Genomic DNA, 19,754 nt, shown 5'->3' with positions numbered 1-19,754 from the left:
CATGCCTGTGCTTTCAGTTTCAGATCGGTCACAAAGCTATCAAAAGTCTCATTTTGCCGCTGTGTCCTTGAACGGAACACGTAACTCTCATAGGTTTCGTTCTTTTTGGGAGAATAATGTATATCAAACTTCTTTAGCACATCGTCTATTTTTTCTCTGTCCTCCTCTTGATCAAATACAAATGTATTAAATACCTCTATCACCTGAACCAGAGGGGAACCAATATCCTTGCGGGGAGGCTTGCTAGCACTGCTGGGGGGGGTTTAAACTAATTCGGCAGGGGGATGGGATACAGAGTGGAGCTATAGTAGGGGGTGACGTACAGCCAAATAAGGAGGAAAAAACAAGTCAGCAGGGAAGGCAGGGCAAAGATGTGAAGGCAAAAGGGAATATGGCAGGGCTGGAAGGCATTTATTTTAATGCAAGGAGTCTTGCAAATAAGGTGGATGAACTGAAGTTGTTGTTGAACACATGGGAGTACGATATTGTTGCTATCACGGAGACATGGTTGAGGGAGGGTCAGGACTGGCAGCTAAATATTCCAGGGTATAGAATCTTCAGGCGAGACAGAGGGGGGTGTAAAAGGGGAGGGGGTGTTGCAATATTAATTAAGGAGTCTATTACTGCTGTAAGGAGGGATGATATATTAGCGGGTTCCTCTAATGAGGCCATATGGGTAGAACTTAAAAACAAAAAGGGGTCAAGCACCTTGCTGGGAGTGTACTATAGGCCCCCAAACAGTCAGGGGGAGATAGAGGAACAGATATGCAGGCAGATATCAGAAAAGTGTGAAAATAATAGGGTAGTAATAGTGGGGGATTTCAACTTCCCCAATATAAATTGGGATAGTCAGAGTGTGAAAGGCTTGGAGGGAGCAGAATTCTTAAAGTGCATCCAGGAAAGCTTTTTGAGCCAACATGTAGAAAGTCCTACAAGAGAGGGGGCGGTACTGGACCTAATTCTAGGGAATGTAGCCGGGCAGGTGGTGGAAGTGTCTGTAGGAGAGCATTTTGGCGATAGTGACCACAATTCGGTGAGATTTAAGGTGGTCATGGAAAAAGACAAAGACGGCCCGGAAATCAGGGTTCTAAATTGGGGGAAGGCCGATTTTAATAAGATAAGACAGGATCTGGCAAAAGTGGACTGGGAGCAGCTACTTATAGGAAAATCCACATCAAAACAGTGGGAGGCTTTCAGAAGGGAAATAGAGAGAGTACAACACCAACATGTTCCTGTAAAGGTCAAGGGTGGGACCAACAAGCAAAGGGAACCTTGGATGACAAAGGATATACAAAAATGCATTAGGAAAAAAAGGGGGGCTTTTGGCAGTTACAAAAGACAAAAGATGGTGGAAGCCCTAGAGGAGTATAGGAGGTGCAGGGGCATACTTAAAAAGGAAATTAGGAGGGCGAGGAGGGGCCATGAAATAACACTGGTGAGCAAAATAAAGGAAAATCCTAAGATGTTTTATAAGTATATTAAGGGCAAGAGGATAACCAGGGAAAGGGTAGGGCCCATTAGGGACCAAAGTGGCAAGCTGTGTGTAGAGCCAGATGAAGTAGGTGGGGTTTTAAATGAATTTTTTGCCTCAGTGTTCACTATGGAGAAAGACGATGTAGATATAGAAGTCGGGCAAGGGGACTGTGACATACTTGAACATATTAGCATCGAGAGGGAGGAGGTACTAGCGGTTTTAGCAGGCCAAAAAGTGGATAAATCCCCAGGCCCGGACGAGATGTATCCCAGGCTGTTGTGTGAGGCAAAGGAGGAGATTGCAGGGGCTCTGACACAAATTTTCAGAACCTCTCTGGCCACAGGGGATGTACCAGAGGACTGGAGAACAGCTAATGTAGTACCATTATTCAAGAAGGGTAGCAGGGATAAACCAGGGAATTACAGGCCAGTGAGCCTAACATCTGTGGTAGGGAAATTATTGGAAAAAATTCTGAGGGACAAAATTAGTCTCCACTTGGAGAGGCAAGGATTAATCGGGGATAGTCAGCATGGCTTTGTCAAGGGTAAATCATGTCTGACCAATCTGATTGAATTTTTCGAGGGGGTGACTAGGTGTGTGGATGAGGGAAATGCTGTGGATGTGGTTTACATGGACTTCAGTAAAGCTTTTGACAAGGTCCCGCATAGGAGACTGGTCAAGAAGGTAAGAGCCCATGGGATCCAGGGGGCCTTGGCGCGTTGGATCCTAAACTGGCTGAGTGGCAGGAGGCAGAGGGTGATGGTCGAAGGTTGCTTTTGTGACTGGAAGCCTGTGTCCAGTGGGGTACCTCAGGGATCGGTGCTGGGTCCCTTGCTGTTTGTGATCTACATTAATGATTTGGATGAGAATGTAAAGGGTATGATCAGTAAGTTCGCGGATGACACGAAAATTGGTGGGGTGGTAAATTGCGAGGAGGAAAGCCTCAGGCTACAGGATGATATAAATGGGTTGGTCAGATGGGCGGAAAAGTGGCAAATGGAATTTAACCCGGAAAAGTGCGAGGTGATGCATTTTGGACGGACAAATAAGGCAAGGGAATACACAATGAGTGGTAGGACCCTAGGAAGTACAGAGGGTCAGAGGGACCTTGGTGTACATGTACATAATTCCCTGAAGGCAGCGGAACAGGTAGATAAGGTGGTTAAAAAGGCTTATGGGATACTTGCCTTCATTAGCAGAGGCATAGAATATAAGAGCAGGGAGGTTATGATGGAGCTGTACAAAACGCTGGTGAGGCCACAGCTGGAGTACTGTGTGCAGTTCTGGTCGCCTCACTATAGGAAGGATGTGATTGCTTTGGAGAGGGTGCAGAGAAGATTCACCAGGATGTTACCTGGGATGGAGCGCCTCAGCTATGAAGAGGGACTGGACAGGCTGGGGTTGTTTTCCTTGGAGCAAAGAAGGCTGAGGGGGGACCTGATTGAGGTGTACAAAATGATGAGGGGCATAGATAGGGTAGATAAAGAGGAACTTTTCCCCTTAGTAGGGGGGTCAATAACAAGGGGGCACAGATTCAGGGTAAGGGGCAGGAGATTTAGGGGGGATTTGAGGAGGAACTTTTTCACCCAGAGGGTGGTTGGAAGCTGGAACTCACTGCCTGAAAGGGTGGTAGAGGCAGGAACCCTCACAACATTCAAGAAGCATTTGGATGAGCACTTGAAATGCCATTGCATACAAGGCTATGGACCAAATGCTGGAAAATGGGATTAGACTGGACAGGGAGGGATGGGCGGCGCAGACACGATGGGCCGAAGGGCCTCTTTCTGTGCTGTAAAACTCTATGACTCTATGACTCTATGACCTGTGGGCCTGCAACCGTGAGCAGCAACACTATTTGCCTTGCGCCTGGCTTCGTACCGAACCCGATGGCTGCAATGTAAAGTTCGAATTGTTGTTTGAAAGTCCGCCAATTGCAGTCAACATTCCCCGTGAGTTTCAAACCCTCCGGTGGCTACAAAGTCTCCATGTCGCATTTCACAATATTCAGCAGATTTTACCAATCCTGGTACCTTGTTATGTTCATTAATAACTAGTCGTTTTCATTATGAACAGCTAGCTTCTAGCTAGTCACTTTATTGAGCCATGTTGACTTCTGTACAGCTTCCATCTTGTCTACTGCCTTGTGGGTAGCCTAGTGCATCGTGGGTAGTCCACTCTTAAACATACAGCAACATACAGCTCCACCTAGTGTACCATTCTAGAATGACAGGTTACTGATCATTACAAGTCTCTTGTGTGGAACTTTATCAAATGCCTTTAGAAAGTCCATGTATACAACATCTGCTGCACTACCTTCATCAACACTCTGTTACTTCATCAAAGAACTCAATCAGGTTAGTCAGACACGATTTACCTTTAACAAATCCATACTGGCTGCCCCTTATTAACCCATGCTTCTCCAAGTAGGTGGGCAGCACGGTGGTACCTCAGCCACGCCCTCTGCCTCCGTATGATGAGCTCCTATTTGGTCTCTAATCGGCCCCACCATTCCTTTAACTAATTCCTTTTACTTTGCATATGTTTATAGAAGATTTTTAAGTTCTCTTTTATGTTACCCGCTAATCTTTTTTCATAATGTCTCTTTGCCCTTCTTATATCCTGTTTCAATTTCCCCCGCACTCTCTGTATTCTGCCTGGTTTTTGACTGTATTCTGTACCTGACATTTGTCATAAACCTCCTTTTTCTGTTTTATTCTAGCCTCGATATCCTTTGCCATTGGGAGCTCTAGCTTTGGATGCCCCATCTTTCCTCCTTATGGGAATATGATTGGTTCGTACCTGAACTGGCTCAGCCTTGAAGGCCTGCCATTGGTCATTCACTGTTTTCCTGGAAAATCTTTGTTTCCAGTCCACCTGTGCTCGATCCCTTCTCAAATCACTGAAATTGGTTCTCTTCCAGCTGGGTATTTTCACCGTTGATTTTATTTTGTCCCTTTCCATAACTACTTTAAACCTATTGATATTGTGATCACTGTTAACCAGATCCCTCCTGCCCCAGAACCGATGAGAGACCCTTTAAATGTTCTGACTGTGCAAAGAGGTTTCAGAGTTCATCCAACCTGCTGAGTCACCAGCGAGTTCACACAGATCTTCAAAGAAAGGAAGATGTTTTAGAAAGGCTGGCGGCACTAAAGGTTCGCAGCCATCTCAGTGTAGTGACCCTTTAATTACAATCTCGCAGAACAAGGAGAATCACTGTCCCTTTAATGACCACAAATCCCTGTGTGGAGGAGAGGGGGAGATACAGTCTGTCCCAGTAACTGTCGCAGAACAGAATTAGCGACCCTGTCCCATAAGGGCTTGACCCTCCCCCACTCCCTACTTTTCCTCAAGTGTCTCATCCTTAAAATTCTCATCCTTGTTTTCAAATCCCTCCGTGGCCTCGCCCCCCCTATCTCTGTAATTTCTTCCAGCCCCTACAACCCCCCGAGATATCTGCACTCCTCTAATTCTGGCCTCTTGAGCATCCCCGATTTTAATCGCTCCACCATTGGTGGCCGTGCCTTCAGTTGCCTGGGCCCTAAGCTCTGGAATTCCCTCCCTAAACCTCTCCATCTCTCTACCTCTCTCTCCTTCTTTAAGATGCTCCTTAAAACCTACCTCTTTGACCAAGCTTTTGGTCATCTGCCCGAATATCTCCTTATGCGGCTCGCTGTCAATTTTTGTTTTATAACGATCCTGTGAAGAGACTTGGGACCTTTTACTACATTAAAGGTGCTTTATAAATACAAGTGGTTGTTGTTGTTCCCTGAAACTAATAATAAATTCCCCAGAGGGAAAAAAACTTGTACTTTTACTCCCAAATATTAAAAAGTTTGTTCTACAGAAGCACGGGGTTTATCTGCTTTTATTGATGAATTTAAAAAGTCTCTATTAAAACCTGAGCCAGTGTGTTGTGAGACAAAGAGCCTTGTGTCCAATAAGGGGAATAAAGGCCCACAGCCTCCCCTGGCCCCGGGCCCTGAACAAGGGGCTGCAGAAACTCACTGCCCTGCGGATCAGACAATCAGCCGGCGCTAGTCCCGCCCCTCGGGCTCCCCGATTGGTTGGAGGACCCGCCGCCGGCTCGCTCCTCCAGCCCCGCCCTGCTCGCTCCCTATTGGTTGGAAGCTCCCGTCAATCAGGCCGCGGGCCCGGGTCACGTGTCCCAAACCGACTTTACAATGAAAGCCTCGCGCTGTCGCTGGGCGGAGCTGCAGGTCGGCAGGAGCGGGGTCGGGAGATTAATAAACTGCGGGTAGGCTGCGCCGCAGGGTTTATAAAGTTGGAGAACGGCCTCAGGCCCGAATGAGATCCAGCGGCCGAATGTGTTCCACCGGACGGCAGCGGTGAGGCTTTTTCTCGGTGACAGGCCCGGGTTACATGCCGCCATCTTGGTGGAGGAAAGATGGACCGCTTCCCCCTGCAGCACGGCGCATGCGCGGCCATCTTCTCTCCTGAGGCGGTCCCTGGGACCGAGGATGACACGCTTACGCTAACAATGGGTTGTCAGGTGACTGATGAGCGCTGCACCAGGAAACCCGGACAGGAGAAACCACAACTGGATCGACACAGCAGAGCCACCAATCCAGAGCCGGCTTGTATCAGGGCGGGTGTTGGTTGCGGAAGTCGCTCCCTGGCCGCCTGTGTAGGTCTTTTTGTTGCTTCAGTTTGAGCTGGAGTGGAGATGGAGGAGAAGCTGCTGGGTTTAACCCCCAGTACTTCTGAGCCCAGGAGGACCCAAAAATTTCCAATGTGGGACTGTCAAGGGAGGTGGATTCTGGGGGAGATTAGGTTGTTATACAGACACTGTCCCTACAATGTAAAAGACTATTGTTTTAGGAACAAGTATTTCTGTAGAGGCTTTTAATCTATTTTACATATGCAGATTTTTTTATTCATTCTAGAGATGTGGGCGTCGCTGGATGGCCGAGCATTTATTGCCCATCCCTAGTTGCCGTTGAGAAGGTGGTGGTGAGCCGCCTTCTTTAAACACTGCAGTCTGTGTGGTGAAGGTGCTCCCACAGAGCTGTTAGGGACGGAGTTCCAGGATTGTGACCCAGTGACAATGAAGGAATGACAATATATGTATATGTCTAAGTCAGGATGGTGTGTGACTTGCAGATGATGGTGTTCCCATGGAGCTGCTACTCCTTTCCTTCTAGGTGGTAGAAGTCGTGGGACAGGTAGGGTGGCAGGTTCCCTTCCATAAATACACAAGAATTAGGAGCAGGAATCGGCCATACGGCCCCTCGAGCCTGCTCCACCATTCAATAAGGTCATGGCTGATCTTCGACCTCAGCTTGACTTTCCCGCCCGATCCCTATATCCCTGAGGGACATTAGTGAACCAGTTGGGATTTTACGACAATCCAGCAGCTTTCATCATTACTTTTTTTCTAGTACCGGCCCCACAAATTCCCAGGTTCATTGAGCTCCGTTTCACAACCTGTCTTTGTATTTTTGTGGGTTTTCTCTCACGCTCCCTTTTTCTGGTTTTATATTCATTTTACAGGGTATTCGAAGGGCAGGATTTGTAGACGGGAAATTTAACACAAGCATCACATCAAGATCTGACAGAGTCACTCTATTCATTGGGACCTGAATATCATCAAACATAACATGGAAGCAAAAAGCACCGTTCACAGCGGGGAGAAACCGTCCATGTGTTCTGTGTGTGGATGAGGATTCAGTCGATCCTCTGGCCTGGTGAAACACAAGCGCAGTCACACTGGAGAGAAACCGTGGCAATGTGGGGACTGTGGGAAAGGATTTGATTACCCGTATCAGCTGGAAACTCATCAACGCAGTCACACCGGGGAGAGACCGTTCACCTGCTCAGTGTTTGGGAATGGATTCACTCAGTCAAGTGACCTGCTGACACACCAGCAAATTCACACTGGGCGGAGGCCATTCACCTGCTCCATGTGTGGGAAGGGACTCACGCAGTCATCCCAGCTACTGAGACACCAACTTGTTCACACAAACATGAGACCTTTTAAATGTTCTGACTGAGAAAAGCTTTAAAAGCAAAAGGGATCTGCTGACACACCAACGAGTTCACACTGGGGAGAGGCCGTTCACCTGCTCTGAGTGAGGGAAGGGATTCACAAATTCATCCCACCTACTGACACACCAGCAAGTTCACACCGGGGAGCAGCCGCTCAACTGCTCAGTGTGTGGGAAGGGATTCACTCAGAACTCCAGCCTGCTGACACGCCAGCGAGTTCACACTGGGGAGAGACTGTTCACCTGCTCAGTGTGTGGTAAGGGTTTCACTCAGAACTGCAGTCTGCTGGCACACCAGCGAGTTCACTCTAGGGAGAGGCCATTCACCTGCTCAGTGTGTGGGAAGGGATTCACTCAGAACTCCAGCCTGCTGAGACACCAGCGCACTCACACTGGGGAGAGGCCAGTCAGCTGCTCCGTGTGTGGGAAGGGATTCACTCGGTCATACAACCTGCTCAGACACCAGCAAGTTCACAAGTGACTGCAGGGGTTGGATTCTGCTGTTATTGCTGCTGTTAATCACATCCAGGACTGAACCCTGTTCATTCTGACAGTTGGGCTCACTCCCACTGTTGAGCTCCACCACTGACCCTGCTGAAGGTTGTAGGCTCAGGGAGTGGGGCCTCCAGGAGTTGACGGTAAGAAAGCTGGGTTTCGGTATCCTGACAAATATATGGTGAGGAACCAGAGGAATCCTTATTAAGGAAATGACTGGGGTTTCACCGGCCAGCGTAGGTCTAGGGGTGTATGATGCCTGACTCCCTGAACTGTCTTACATTGAACCCAGTTGAGATCAAGATGAATGAGTTTACAGGAGAATAGAGAGAAATATCACCCACAGTTGAGGGAGACAAAAGCAGCCATTAGAGAAGCTCAGAGATCTTTGGAAAAGAAGATGGTGCCCAATTGTGGTAATAATGGCAAAATCTTTCCCAGCTCCGTCAGGAGGCAGAATCCCATTAAAGATGGTTTCGGGCAGGGGTGGGCAGTGATTTGGGCTGGAGGGCCACTTAACAAGTTGTGGTGAGCTGTTGAGGGCCGCACACCAATGTTGCCCCTAAGGTGCGCGGCTGCACGGTGGCGCAGCAATGGCGAGGCCCCACACAGGCCGCTCACCAGCTCCTGCCGCTGGGAGAGAAACCGCGCAGCACATTTAAAGGGCCCACGCACATTGGTGAGAGCAAAGTGTTCAATTGGTGAATCGGAAACAGTCCGACTCTTAGTGTTGAGCATCGCACCACTTCTACCCTCCCAATAATTTATCAACGTAAATTCAGATAGTCCTCAGATACTGTTGTGTATGTACCTTTAAGAGAAGAACTGATTTTATACTGCAGTACCGGCAGTGACCACCCCTGTATAAAAGGCCCTAGCAGGCTTCTGTACTTCAGTCTGACGTTACTCTCTGTTAGACCTCATTCTCAGCATTGCCGGCTGTTCAGCTGCACACAAGGAGAAGGAGCAGCCAGACCAGGAGAGTGGAGAGTGGAAAGTGGTGGTCTCCTGACCAGGAAGAGGAGGAGAACGAAAGACCACCACCACCTCCACCTCCACCATCATCACAACAACTGTGGTGCCTGGAGAGAGAGGACAGAGGAGGAGAAGGAGAAAGGTGGCCAGCAACAACACCAACCAGGGGAGAGGCCTTTCCTATCACTGCCTCCCCAAATTGGCCTCCATTCCAGGAGAGGGAGAGAGGGGAGAGAAACATCAACCAACACCAACTGTTTGGAAGGAGGGAAGAACAACATCATCCTTGAACATCTACAGGTGGGTGTTATTTGGTGCACTCACCCAAAGACTTTGTATTTTAGGTGGGGGGAGAAAAGAAGAAAAAAGGGCCAGATCATCAAGGGGTGCGTGTGTGTGTGTGTGTGGCTCTTGCTAAAAACTAGGCCACACACACCACTAATAAGCACCGCTTCTATTGCTTGACCTGGGACAGCTGGAGCTGCCTAGGTGAAGTCCAATTTCATAATACATCGTTAAGACCTGGTGTGGGACTGAGCCTGGGCCATCTCCAGCTTTCCCAGGTGAAGACATCTTTCTCCCCCTGCCAGAAGACCACCTTCAAGGACTTTAGTTTTTCCATCAGAGAGTGCACCCCTGCCGACACCCACCCACCCACCGTCCTGAGTGGCAACCCTGCCCTTGCGGCCTCTCTCCTTCCCACTGCCCCCTCTCTCTCTCTCTTTGTCTCTCTCTGCCTCTTTCTCTGAGGCACGTCAGTTTCATCTTTATTGATTAATTGCCGATTGAACAGAGGGGAGAAGGCCCCTCTCCCAATTTCAATCAATAAGGGGAGAGGTGTGCCTTCATTTTAAACAGCTCCCTCTGCTCAAATAGAGGACTTTACAATAACCCAAGGCCATTAACACCTTCAGGCCTGTGACTTCGGGTGAGTGTAGCCCTTTATAAAAAGCACACCATAACGGCGACTGCATCTTCGCCAGTGACGGGGCCAGCCAGGGCGTATGCGGGAGTGGCAGCCACAGCCACAGCTGCTCCCGCTGCTTCTGCTGCCCCGTCACCTTTTAAACTGATAACCAAAAAACTTGGGGTGAAGAGCTACACTCACCCCACTATGATGATTGAGGCCTGTGTAAAAGCCATGGCTGGGGTTGTCGGCCCCTCAGCAATCGTAGCGGCCTCAAAAATGTACGGGAAGGCTGTGTTCTTCCTGGGGTCGGAGCGGGTGGTGTCCCTGGCCGTCACCAAGGGGCTCACCGTGGGCGGGACCTTCCTGCCGGTGGACCCCCTCAAGGCCACCGCGCAGAGGGTGGTTATTTCCAACGTCCCGCCCTTTGTTCCTGGTGAGCTCCTCCTCCCCCACTTACGCCAACTCGGGGAGGTGAGGTCGGGGATTACACCCATCCTGCTCGGCTTCCGGGAGGCCAGCCTTCACCACGTTTTCTCCTTCCGGCGCCAGCTCTTTAGTCAGCTGGCGTGGGAGGAGGACACTGACGGGGCTTTCGTCGTCCTCCACGAGGGGACTGCCTATCGCGTCTTTTGGACGTCGGACGGTGTGCGGTGCCACGCCTGTAAGGAGGTGGAGCACATCAGGAAAAACTGCCCCACCTCCAAGGCCGCCGGATCAACTCGTGCGGCCGAGGCTGGCGCCACCACCGCTCCTCCCCCTGGATCTGCCCGCGCGTCGGGTACATCTGATGCGCGGTCGACGTCGGGGGCTGATGCCACCAAGGCCTCCGGCGGGGGGTAGGGAGCGTGTCCGGCTGGAAAGAAGGCGCGGAAAAAAACTAAACACCTTGGGGCGGGTCCCCCCGGGGAGGGCCAGCCCTTGCCCCTTGCGCCCCTTACACCCGCGCTCCTCGCAGAGTTGATCAGGGCAGACGCGAGTGGGAGGGGCCTCATGCCCGAGCCTGTGGCCGCAACCGCCGTAGCGGTAATGCCAATACCTGCGGCCGGGCTCGGGCCCGAGGAACCCGACAAACCTGCTCCAGCGGAGGGAGCGGAGGAGGAGGCCTCTGCAGACATGGAGGTCTCCCTCGCTCCCTCCATGCTAAAAAGAAGGCGCGACCCCCTGGAAGAGGAGGAGGACCGGTAGGAGGAAGGTCCCTCTGAGCAGGGGGAGTCATTGCCTGCCGCGGGTTCTGCGCCTCCCCCCCGCTGTCATCATCACCAGCGATCGGCAGGGGTCGCCTGTCCCTCGGGAGGCTGAGGCAGATGTGTCTGTCCAGCACGTACCTCACGGGGATGGGGATGAGACCCTGCCTGTGGGGGGGGGTCGCGGATCAACCCACGGAAATTGACATTTTATCTGTGCCGTTACCCCTCGCGGGGTTGGGTGGCCTGGGGTCCTTGTTGGGCGAGTTTGAAGAAAATGAGCTCACCCAATGCGACTCGGACATCTCCCAGGGGCTGCTCGACCTGGTCGAGGTTTTAATTCAAGACACACCACCCGCTGGGTCAGAGGTTGGTGGCGGGGAGGAGGATGGCCCTCTGGCTGTGTCGCTGGTGCCGGACGTACTGGAGGAGCTGGGAATTGGTCTCTCCCCGGTTTCTCCAGCTGTTCTGGCGTCTGGGGTGGAGAGGAGCTCTGAACCGCCGCTGTCTTCTGGCCCGGCGCCCCTAGAGGAGCCCAGGGGGGAACCTCTGCCGCCGATCCTGGGGGTGGGATACGGGCTGAGGTGGGGCTGGCTGGTGTGGCCAAGCTGTTCGCTGCGCACTGCGCGACGGACGGGTCGGCCACTGGTGACGACCCCCTGGAGGAGGATGGGGACTCGGTGATGGGCATGGAGGACGATTTGGACTCCAGCACCGACGAGGCAATGGATGACCTCGTGCCCCTCGCCGAGTCTCCCCTCATTCCCGTAAGGGAACTCCGGGACTTTATGGCCACGTGCCTGGGTCAGCACAATAAGATCCGGCTGGCCCTCGACAGGTGGTCAGAGCTGGCGCTGCTCATCGTGTCCGTCCGCGCCACCGTTAAGATCAAGGGCGCGGACGAGGGCATGAACCCGCTCGAGCTGCGTCGGCTAAGAACGTTCCTCACTGGGCTGCTGAGGAAGCGGCGGCTGACCAGCGGCTGCGCTCCCTCCCCCCGTTAGGTGTAGGTAGAGGTTGCACTATGCTTCTGACATGAAGATAACCATAGCCAGCCTCAACATCAACGGTAGCAGGGAAGCGCGCCGCAGATTCAATAACTTCTCGGTCCTTCGGGACGGGAAGTATGCGGTGTGCTTCCTGCAAGAAACCCACACCGTTCCGGGAGACGAAGCCACGTGACTCCTGGAGTGGCAAGGAGGGGTCAGCATGAGTTACCTCTCCAACAATTCCAGCTGGGTGGCTATCTTGCTGGCCCCGCATTTTCAGCATGAGATCTTGGGGGTCAAGGAGCACATGCCGGGCCGCTTGCTCCAGGTCACTGTTCGCCTGGGGAGCGTGCCACTCCATCTAGTGAACGTGTACGCCCCTCAGACTGGTGCGCAGCAAGTGCGCTTCTTCGAAGAAGTGTCCGCTCTTTTGGGCTCCGTCGACGTGGGCGAGTGCGTCATCCTCGGGGGGGATTTTAACTGCACCCTCGAGGCGAGGGACCGTTCGGGACCCCCGCGAAGCCCGGCGGCGATCGAGAAGTTGAGGGACCTGGTCGGGTCCTTCAACTTGGTGGAGGTCTGGCGAAATCTCCACCCCGACTCCAGCGCCTTCACTAGCGTGAGGATTGGGGGAGGAAGGACCAGAATCAACCGTCTCTACATTTCCAGGGCGTACGTCTCCTGTGTTCCGGTGGCTTCCATGCGGCCGGTGCCGTGCACGGACCACCACCTGGTGTGGGTGGAGCTCAGTCTGCTGCGTGCGCGGGGGGTCCGCGTACTGGCATTTTAACAACCTGCTGCTGGAGGACGCGCGGTTCCGGGATTCGTTTCGTCGGTTCTGGGCCGACTGGAGATGGAAGCCGGGGGGCTTCCCCTCCTTGAGGCTATGGTGGGACGTGGGCAAGGCTCACGTCCATCTCTTCTGTCAGGAGTACGCGAAGGGGTCGACCAAGAGGCGGGAGGCCCGGGTCGGGCGGTTGGAGAAGGAGGTGCTCGACCTGGAGTCCCGTCTCGGTCAGGTCGTCGAGGACCCGGCCCTGCGGAAGGTGTACAAAGAGAAGAAGGGCGCGCTGAAGGACCTGCAGCTTGTCGGGTCCCGAGGCGCGTACATGAGGTCGCGGATCCAGCTCCTGCGGGACCTGGACCGCATCTCCCCCTTCTTCTACTCGCTGGAAAAAAGACGGGGGGTCCGTAAGTAGCTCTTGGGGCTGCTGGCCGATGACGGATCTCTGGTCTCAGATCCGGAGGGAATCAGCACGGAGACCCACGCCTATTATGGGGTTCTGTTCTCTCCGGATCCGTCCAGTGAGGATGCGCGCAGAGTTTTGTGGGAGGAACTGCCAAAGGTCAGCCCGGAGGGCACCGAAAAATTGGACACTCCGCTAAGCCTGGCAGAGCTTACCGGCGCCCTCCGCCAGCTCTCCAGGGGAAAGTCCCCGGGGCTGGACGGGCTGACTGTGGAGTTCCACAGGGTGTTCTGGGACATTTGGGGGGCGACTACGCGCGGGTCCTGGGGGAATGTTTGGCAAGCGGGGCGATGCCTCTCTCTTGGCGCAGGGCGGTCATTGTCCTGCTGCCTAAGAAGGGCGATCTCCACCTGCTTAAGAACTGGCGCCCGGTCTCCCTCCTCAGCACGGACTATAAAATCTTTGCCAGTGCCATGTCTGCTCGCCTTGGAAACGTGCTGGCCCACATGATCCACCCCGACCAGTCCTACACGGTCCCGGGCCAGACCATCCACGATAACATCCATATGGTCCGGGACCTGGTCCACCACTCCCAGAGGGCTGGTCTGTTGGTCGCCTTCCTTTCCCTGGATCAGGAGAAGGCATTCGACAGGGTGGATCACGAGTATCTCTTCGGGACTCTGCGCGCATTCGGGTTTGGGACGCATTTCGTCACCCGGATCCGACTTCTGTACACCGCCGCGTAGTGTCTGACTAAAGTTAACGGGTCCTTGACGGCGCCCCTTCGCTTCGGGAGGTGGGTGCGTCAGGGATGCCCCATGTCCGGTCAGTTATACGCCGTTTGCGTGGAGCCTTTCCTGCGCCTCTTGCGGAAGAGGTTGACGGGACTGGCTCTGCAAGGGCCGGGCATGGAGGTGGTCCTCTCGGCTTATGCCGATGACGTGCTCCTCATGGTCACGGATCCCGCTGACTTGCGGAGGATGCGGGAATGCCAGCAGATTTACTCGGACGCATCCTCCGCCAAGATCAACTGGGAGAAATGTTCCGGACTCCTGGTGGGTCTGTGGCGGGTGGACTCCCTGCCGGAGGAGTTCAAGCCTTTCGCCTGGAGCACCACGCACCTCCTCTATTTGGGAGTCTACCTTAGCCCTGCCGAGGATGCCTGGCCGGCGAACTGGCAAGAGCTGGAGGCCAAAGTCACCGCTCACCTAGGATGCTGGACAGGACTGCTCCGAGTGTTGTCCTACAGGGGTCGAGCGCTGGTCATAAACCAGCTGGTGGCCGCCATGTTGTGGTACCGGTTGGTCACTTTGATCCCTCCCCCTGCGTTTGTCGCCAAGATGCAGAAGAACCTCATCGACTTTTTCTGGGACAAAAGGAAGCACTGGGTCTCTGCCGCGGTTCTGTGTCTCCCGCTTAGGGAGGGCGGTCAGGCGCTGGTGTGCCTTCGCACCCAGGCTGTGACTTTCCGTCTTCAGACGCTGCAGAGATACCTGTACGTTGAGAATCCTCCGAGATGGTGTGCGCTGGCAGCGTATTTCTTCCGCCAGCTGCATGGCCTCAATTACGACACGCAGCTCCTGTTTGTGAAAGTGGGGGGCAGGCATGCCGGCCTGCGGGAGCTGCCTGTCTTGTACCAGGAACTGCTATGGGTTTGGAACTACGTCGCTTCCAGGCGGAGCTCTCCCCCGTCAGGAGCGGTAGCTCTCCTTCAGGAGCTGCTGCTCAGGAATCCGCACCTCCACGACCGCGGGTTCGGGCAGCTGGCGGAGTGCAGGGCTGTGCCTGGCAAGGTGACCAGAGTCGGGGAACTGCTCGATGGCGGAAGAGCGGGCTGGATGGCGCCGGAGGAGCTGACGCAACGCCTGTCCTGGCCAACGTCCGGCTCGCGGTCGAAGCCATCGAGTCGGTGAAAGTGGCACTGGGCCCCGACTCCACTAGGTGTATCGAGGCGGCTCAAGCACGTGGGGCGATCCCGTCCGAGCTTACCCCCGTTCGGACAGAATTCCTCATCGGCGCCCGGCCCCGAAACTCCCCTCGGGAACCGGCGCCTCACAACTTGAGCCGTCTCGAGGAAATACCCTCCGTGCCTTTTCATTCCGCGCGGAGGGATTTCCTGTACGGGCTGCTCCTGCACACTCTCCACTTTGCCATCTTCGTCTGCCATCCGGACACGCCTTGGTGTGGCATCTTGCCGACCGGCAGAGGCGGAGGTCCCCAATGGAGGGCTCTCTATGCGGGAGTCCTCCCTTGTTCCATCGGGGACTTGGCCTGGAGGGTGTTGCACGGAGCGGTCCCGTGCAATAAGGTTTTAAATAGGTTCACGGACTCCCAGGCCACCTGCATTTTTTGCGGCCTGGAGGAGTCCGTGTTTCACGTTTATGTCGAGTGTGGGAGGTTGCAGCCCCTCTTTCAATACATGAAGGGGCTGCTCCTCGATTTTTGGTTGCAATTCAGTCCCACGCTCTTGATCTACGGTCACCCGGTGCGGAGGGGAGCGGGCAGGTTGGAGGACCTACTCGTGGGACTGCTCCTGGGCCTGGCCAAGAGAGCCATCAATTGGTCCATGCAGCGGGCGGTCGAGGGGGTCGTCCAGCCAGATTGCCTGCCTCTCTTCCGCGGCCATGTTCGCGCCCGGATGGCCCTGGAGATGGAGCACGCGGTGTCCGCCGGTGCGCTTGAGTATTTCCACGACCGATGGGCGCCGCGGGGACTGGAATGCATCATCAACCCAGAAAACCAAATTTTAATTTGATTTGTTAAGTTTTAGTTCAACTTTTGCTTACAGTCCAATTTGGTTTTTTTTTTGGTTCAAACAAAAAGAGTACACTCTGTTAGACCTCATTCTCAGCATTGCTGGCTGTGCAGCTGCACACAAGGAGAAGGAGCAGCCAGGCCAGGAGAGTGGAGAGTGGAAAGTGGTGGTCTCCTGACCAGGAAGAGGAGGAGAACGAAAGACCACCACCACCTCCACCTCCACCATCATCACAACAACTGAGGTGCCTGGAGAGAGAGGACAGAGGAGGAGAAGGAGAAAGGAGGCCAGCAACAACACCAACCAGGGGAGAGGCCTTTCCTATCACTGCCTCCCCAAATTGGCCTCCATTCCAGGAGAGGGAGAGAGGGGAGAGAAACATCAACCAACACCAACTGTTTGGAAGGAGGGAAGAACAACATCATCCTTGAACATCTACAGGTGGGTGTTATTTGGTGCACTCTCCCAAAGACTTTGTATTTTAAGTGGGGGGAGAAAAGAAGAAAAAAGGGCCGGATCATCAAGGGGTGCGTGTGTGTGTGTGTGTGGCTCATGTTATAAACTAGGACACACACACCACTAATAAGCACCCCTTCTATTGCTTGACCTGGGACAGCTGGAGCTGCCTAGGTGAAGTCCAATTTCATAATACATCGTTAAGACCTGGTGTGGGACTGAGCCTGGGCCATCTCCAGCTTTCCCAGGCGAAGGCATCTTTCTCCCCCTGCCAGAAGACCACCTTCAAAGACTTTAATTTTTCCATCAGAGAGTGCACCCCTGCCGACACCCACCCACCCACCATCCTGAGTGGCAACCCTGCCCTTGCGGCCTCCCTCCTTCCCAACCCCCCTCTCTCTCTCTCTTTGTCTCTCTCTGCCTCTTTCTCTGAGGCACTTCAATTTCATCTTTATTGGTTAATTGCCTATTGAGCAGAGGGAAGAAGGCCCCTCTCCCAGTTTCAATCAATAAGGGGAGAGGTGTGCCTTCATTTTAAACAGCTCCCTCTGCTCAAATAGAGGACTTTAAAATAACCCAAGGCCATTAACACCTTCAGGCCTGTGACTTGGGGTGAGTGTAGCCCTTTATAAAAGCACCCCACAATGGCGACTGCATCTTCACCGGTGACGGGGCCAGCCAGGATGTATGCGGGAGTGGCAGCCACAGCTGCTCCCGTTGCTTCTGCTGCCCCGTCACCTTTCAAACTGATAACCAAAAAGCTTGGGTGAAGAGCTACACTCACCCCACTATGACCATTGAGGCCTGCGTAAAAGCCATGGCTGGGGTTGTCGGCCCCTCAGCCAACGTAGCGGCCTCAAAAATGTACGGGAAGGCTGTGTTCTTCCTGGGGTCGGAGCGGGCGCTGTCCGTGGCCATCGCCAAGGGGCTCACCGTGGGCGGGACCTTCCTGCCGGTGGACCCCCTCGAGGCCACCGCGCAGAGGGTGGTTATTTCCAACGTCCCGCCCTTTGTTCCTGGTGAGCTCCTCCTCCCCCACTTACGCCAACTCGGGGAGGTGAGGTCGGGGATTACACCCATCCCACTTGGCTTCCGGGAGGCCAGCCTTTGCCATGTTTTCTCCTTCCAGTGCCAGCTCTTTATTCAGCTGGCACGGGAGGACACCAATGGGGCTTTTGTCGTCCTCCATGATGGGACCGCCTATCGCGTCTTTTGGACGTCGGATGGTGTGCGGTGCCACGCCTGTAAGGAGGTGGGGCACATGAGGAAAAACTGCCCCGCCTCCAAGGCCGCCAGGTCATCTAGTGCGGCCGAGGCTGGCGCCGCCACCACTCCTCCCCCCGGATCTGTCGGCGCATCCTGAGCAACCGATGCGCGGTCGGAGGCCGATGCCACCAAGGCCTCCGGCGGGGGAGAGGGAGTGCGTCCGGGCGGAAGGAAGGCACGGCGAAAAACGAAACACCTCAGGGCGGGTCCCCCCGTGGAGGGCTGGCCCTTAAACTTAGAGCCCCTGACACCCGCGCTCCTCGCGGAGTTTATCGGGGCAGACGAGGGCGGGAGGAGCCTCATGCCCGAGCCTGTGGCTGCAACCGCTGTAGCGGAAATGCCAATACCTGCAGCCGGGCTTGGGCCCGAGGAACCCGACAATCCTGCTCCGCCAGAGGGAGCAGAGGAGGGGGCCTCTGCAGACATGGAGGTCTCCCTCGCTCCCTCCGTGCTAAAAAGAAGGCGCGACCCCCTGGAAGAGGAGCAGGACCGGGAGGAGGAATGTCCCTCCGAGCAGGGGGAGTCATCGCCCACCACGGGTACTGCGCCGCCCCCCCGCTGTCCCCATCACCAGTGATTGGCAGGGGTCACCTGTCCCTCAGGAGGCTGAGGCAGGTGAGTCTGTCCGGCACGTGCCTCCCGGGGATGGGGACGAGACTCTGCCTGTGGGGGGGGTCGCGGAACAACCCGCGGCAGAAATAGATATTTTATCTGTACCGTTACCCCTCGCCGTTTCGGGCCCCCTGGTGTCTGGGTCGGGCGAGCTCGAAGAAACTGGGCTCGCCCAATGCGACACGGTTATTTCCCAGGGGCTGCTCGACCTGGTGGAAATTTTAGTCCAGGACACCCCATCTGCTGTGTCGGAGACTGGTGGCGAAGAGAAGGAAGGCCCCCTGGCTGTGTCTCTGGCGCCGGACGTCCTGGAGAATTTCAATTTGTTTTCTCCCCAATTTCTCCGGGTGTTCTGGCGTCTGGGGCTGAGGGGGACTCCGAACCGCCGCCGGCTTCTGGTCCGGCACCCCCGGAGGAGCCCAGGGAGGAATCCTCTGCCACCGATCCTGGGGGTGGGATCCGGGCGGAGGCGGGGCCGGCCGGTGCGGCCGATCCGTTCACTGCGCACTGCGCGACGGGTGGGTTAGCCGCTGGTGGCGACCCTCCGGAGGAGGATGGGGACTCAGTGATGGGCACGGAGGACGATTTGGACTCCAGCGCCGACGAGGCGATGGATGACCTCGTGCCCCTCGCCGAGTCTCCCCCCATTCCCGTAAGGGAACTCCGGGACTTTATGGCCACGTGCCTGGGTCGGCACAATAAGATCCGGCTGGCCCTCGACAGGTGGTCGGAGCTGGCGCTTCTCATCATGTCCGTCCACGCCGCCGTTAAAATCATGAGTGCGGACAATGGCATGAACCCGCTCGAGCTGCGTCGGCTCAGAACGTTCCTCACTGGGCTGCTGAGGAAGTGGCGGCTGACCAGCGGCTGCGCTCCCTCCCCCCGTTAGGTGTAGGTAGAGGTTGCACTATGCTTCTGACATGAAGATAACCATAGCCAGCCTCAACATCAATGGCAGCAGGAAGGTGCGCCGCAGATTCAATAACTTCTCGGTCCTTCGGGATGGGAAGTATGCGGTGTGCTTCCTGCAAGAAACCCACACCGTTCCGGGAGACGAAGCCACGTGGCTCCTGGAGTAGCAAGGAGGGGTCAGCATGAGTCACCTCTCCAACAATTCCAGCGGGGTGGCTATCTTGCTGGCCCCGCATTTTCAGCCGGAGATCTTGGGACTCAAGGAGCACGTGCCGGGCCGCTTACTCCAGGTCACTGTTCGCCTGGGGGGCGTGCCGCTCCATCTAGTGAACGTGTACGCCCCTCAGACCGGTGCGCAGCAAGTGCGCTTCTTCGAAGAAGTGTCCGCTCTTTTGGGCTCCGTCGACGTGGGCGAGTGCGTCATCCTCGGGGGGGATTTTAACTGTACCCTCGAGGCGAGGGACCGTTCGGGTACCCCGTGAAGCCCGGCGGCGATGGAGAAGTTGAGGGACCTGGTCGGGTCCTTCGACT

The 19,754-nt window shown here is 54.9% G+C and overlaps 1 protein-coding gene across 1 annotated transcript in view; it reads left to right on the top strand.

Annotated features, from left to right (window-relative positions):
• Positions 1 to 19,754, top strand: part of LOC147118950 (uncharacterized) — a 93,281-nt gene that overhangs the window by 37,218 nt on the left and 36,309 nt on the right. The window contains exon 2 of the mRNA XM_085984002.1: positions 7,613 to 7,959. Coding sequence (XP_085840128.1) covers positions 7,613 to 7,959 — 347 coding nt within the window. The remainder of the gene's footprint in view (positions 1 to 7,612; positions 7,960 to 19,754) is intronic.

Source organism: Somniosus microcephalus, chromosome 4 (assembly GCF_052327205.1).
Source record: "Somniosus microcephalus isolate GS21.2 chromosome 4, FLI_Smic_1.0, whole genome shotgun sequence".
NCBI lineage: Eukaryota > Metazoa > Chordata > Chondrichthyes > Squaliformes > Somniosidae > Somniosus > Somniosus microcephalus.
The sequence above is the reverse complement of the archived record's forward strand: the minus strand, read 5'-3'. Positions and strand labels throughout refer to the sequence as shown.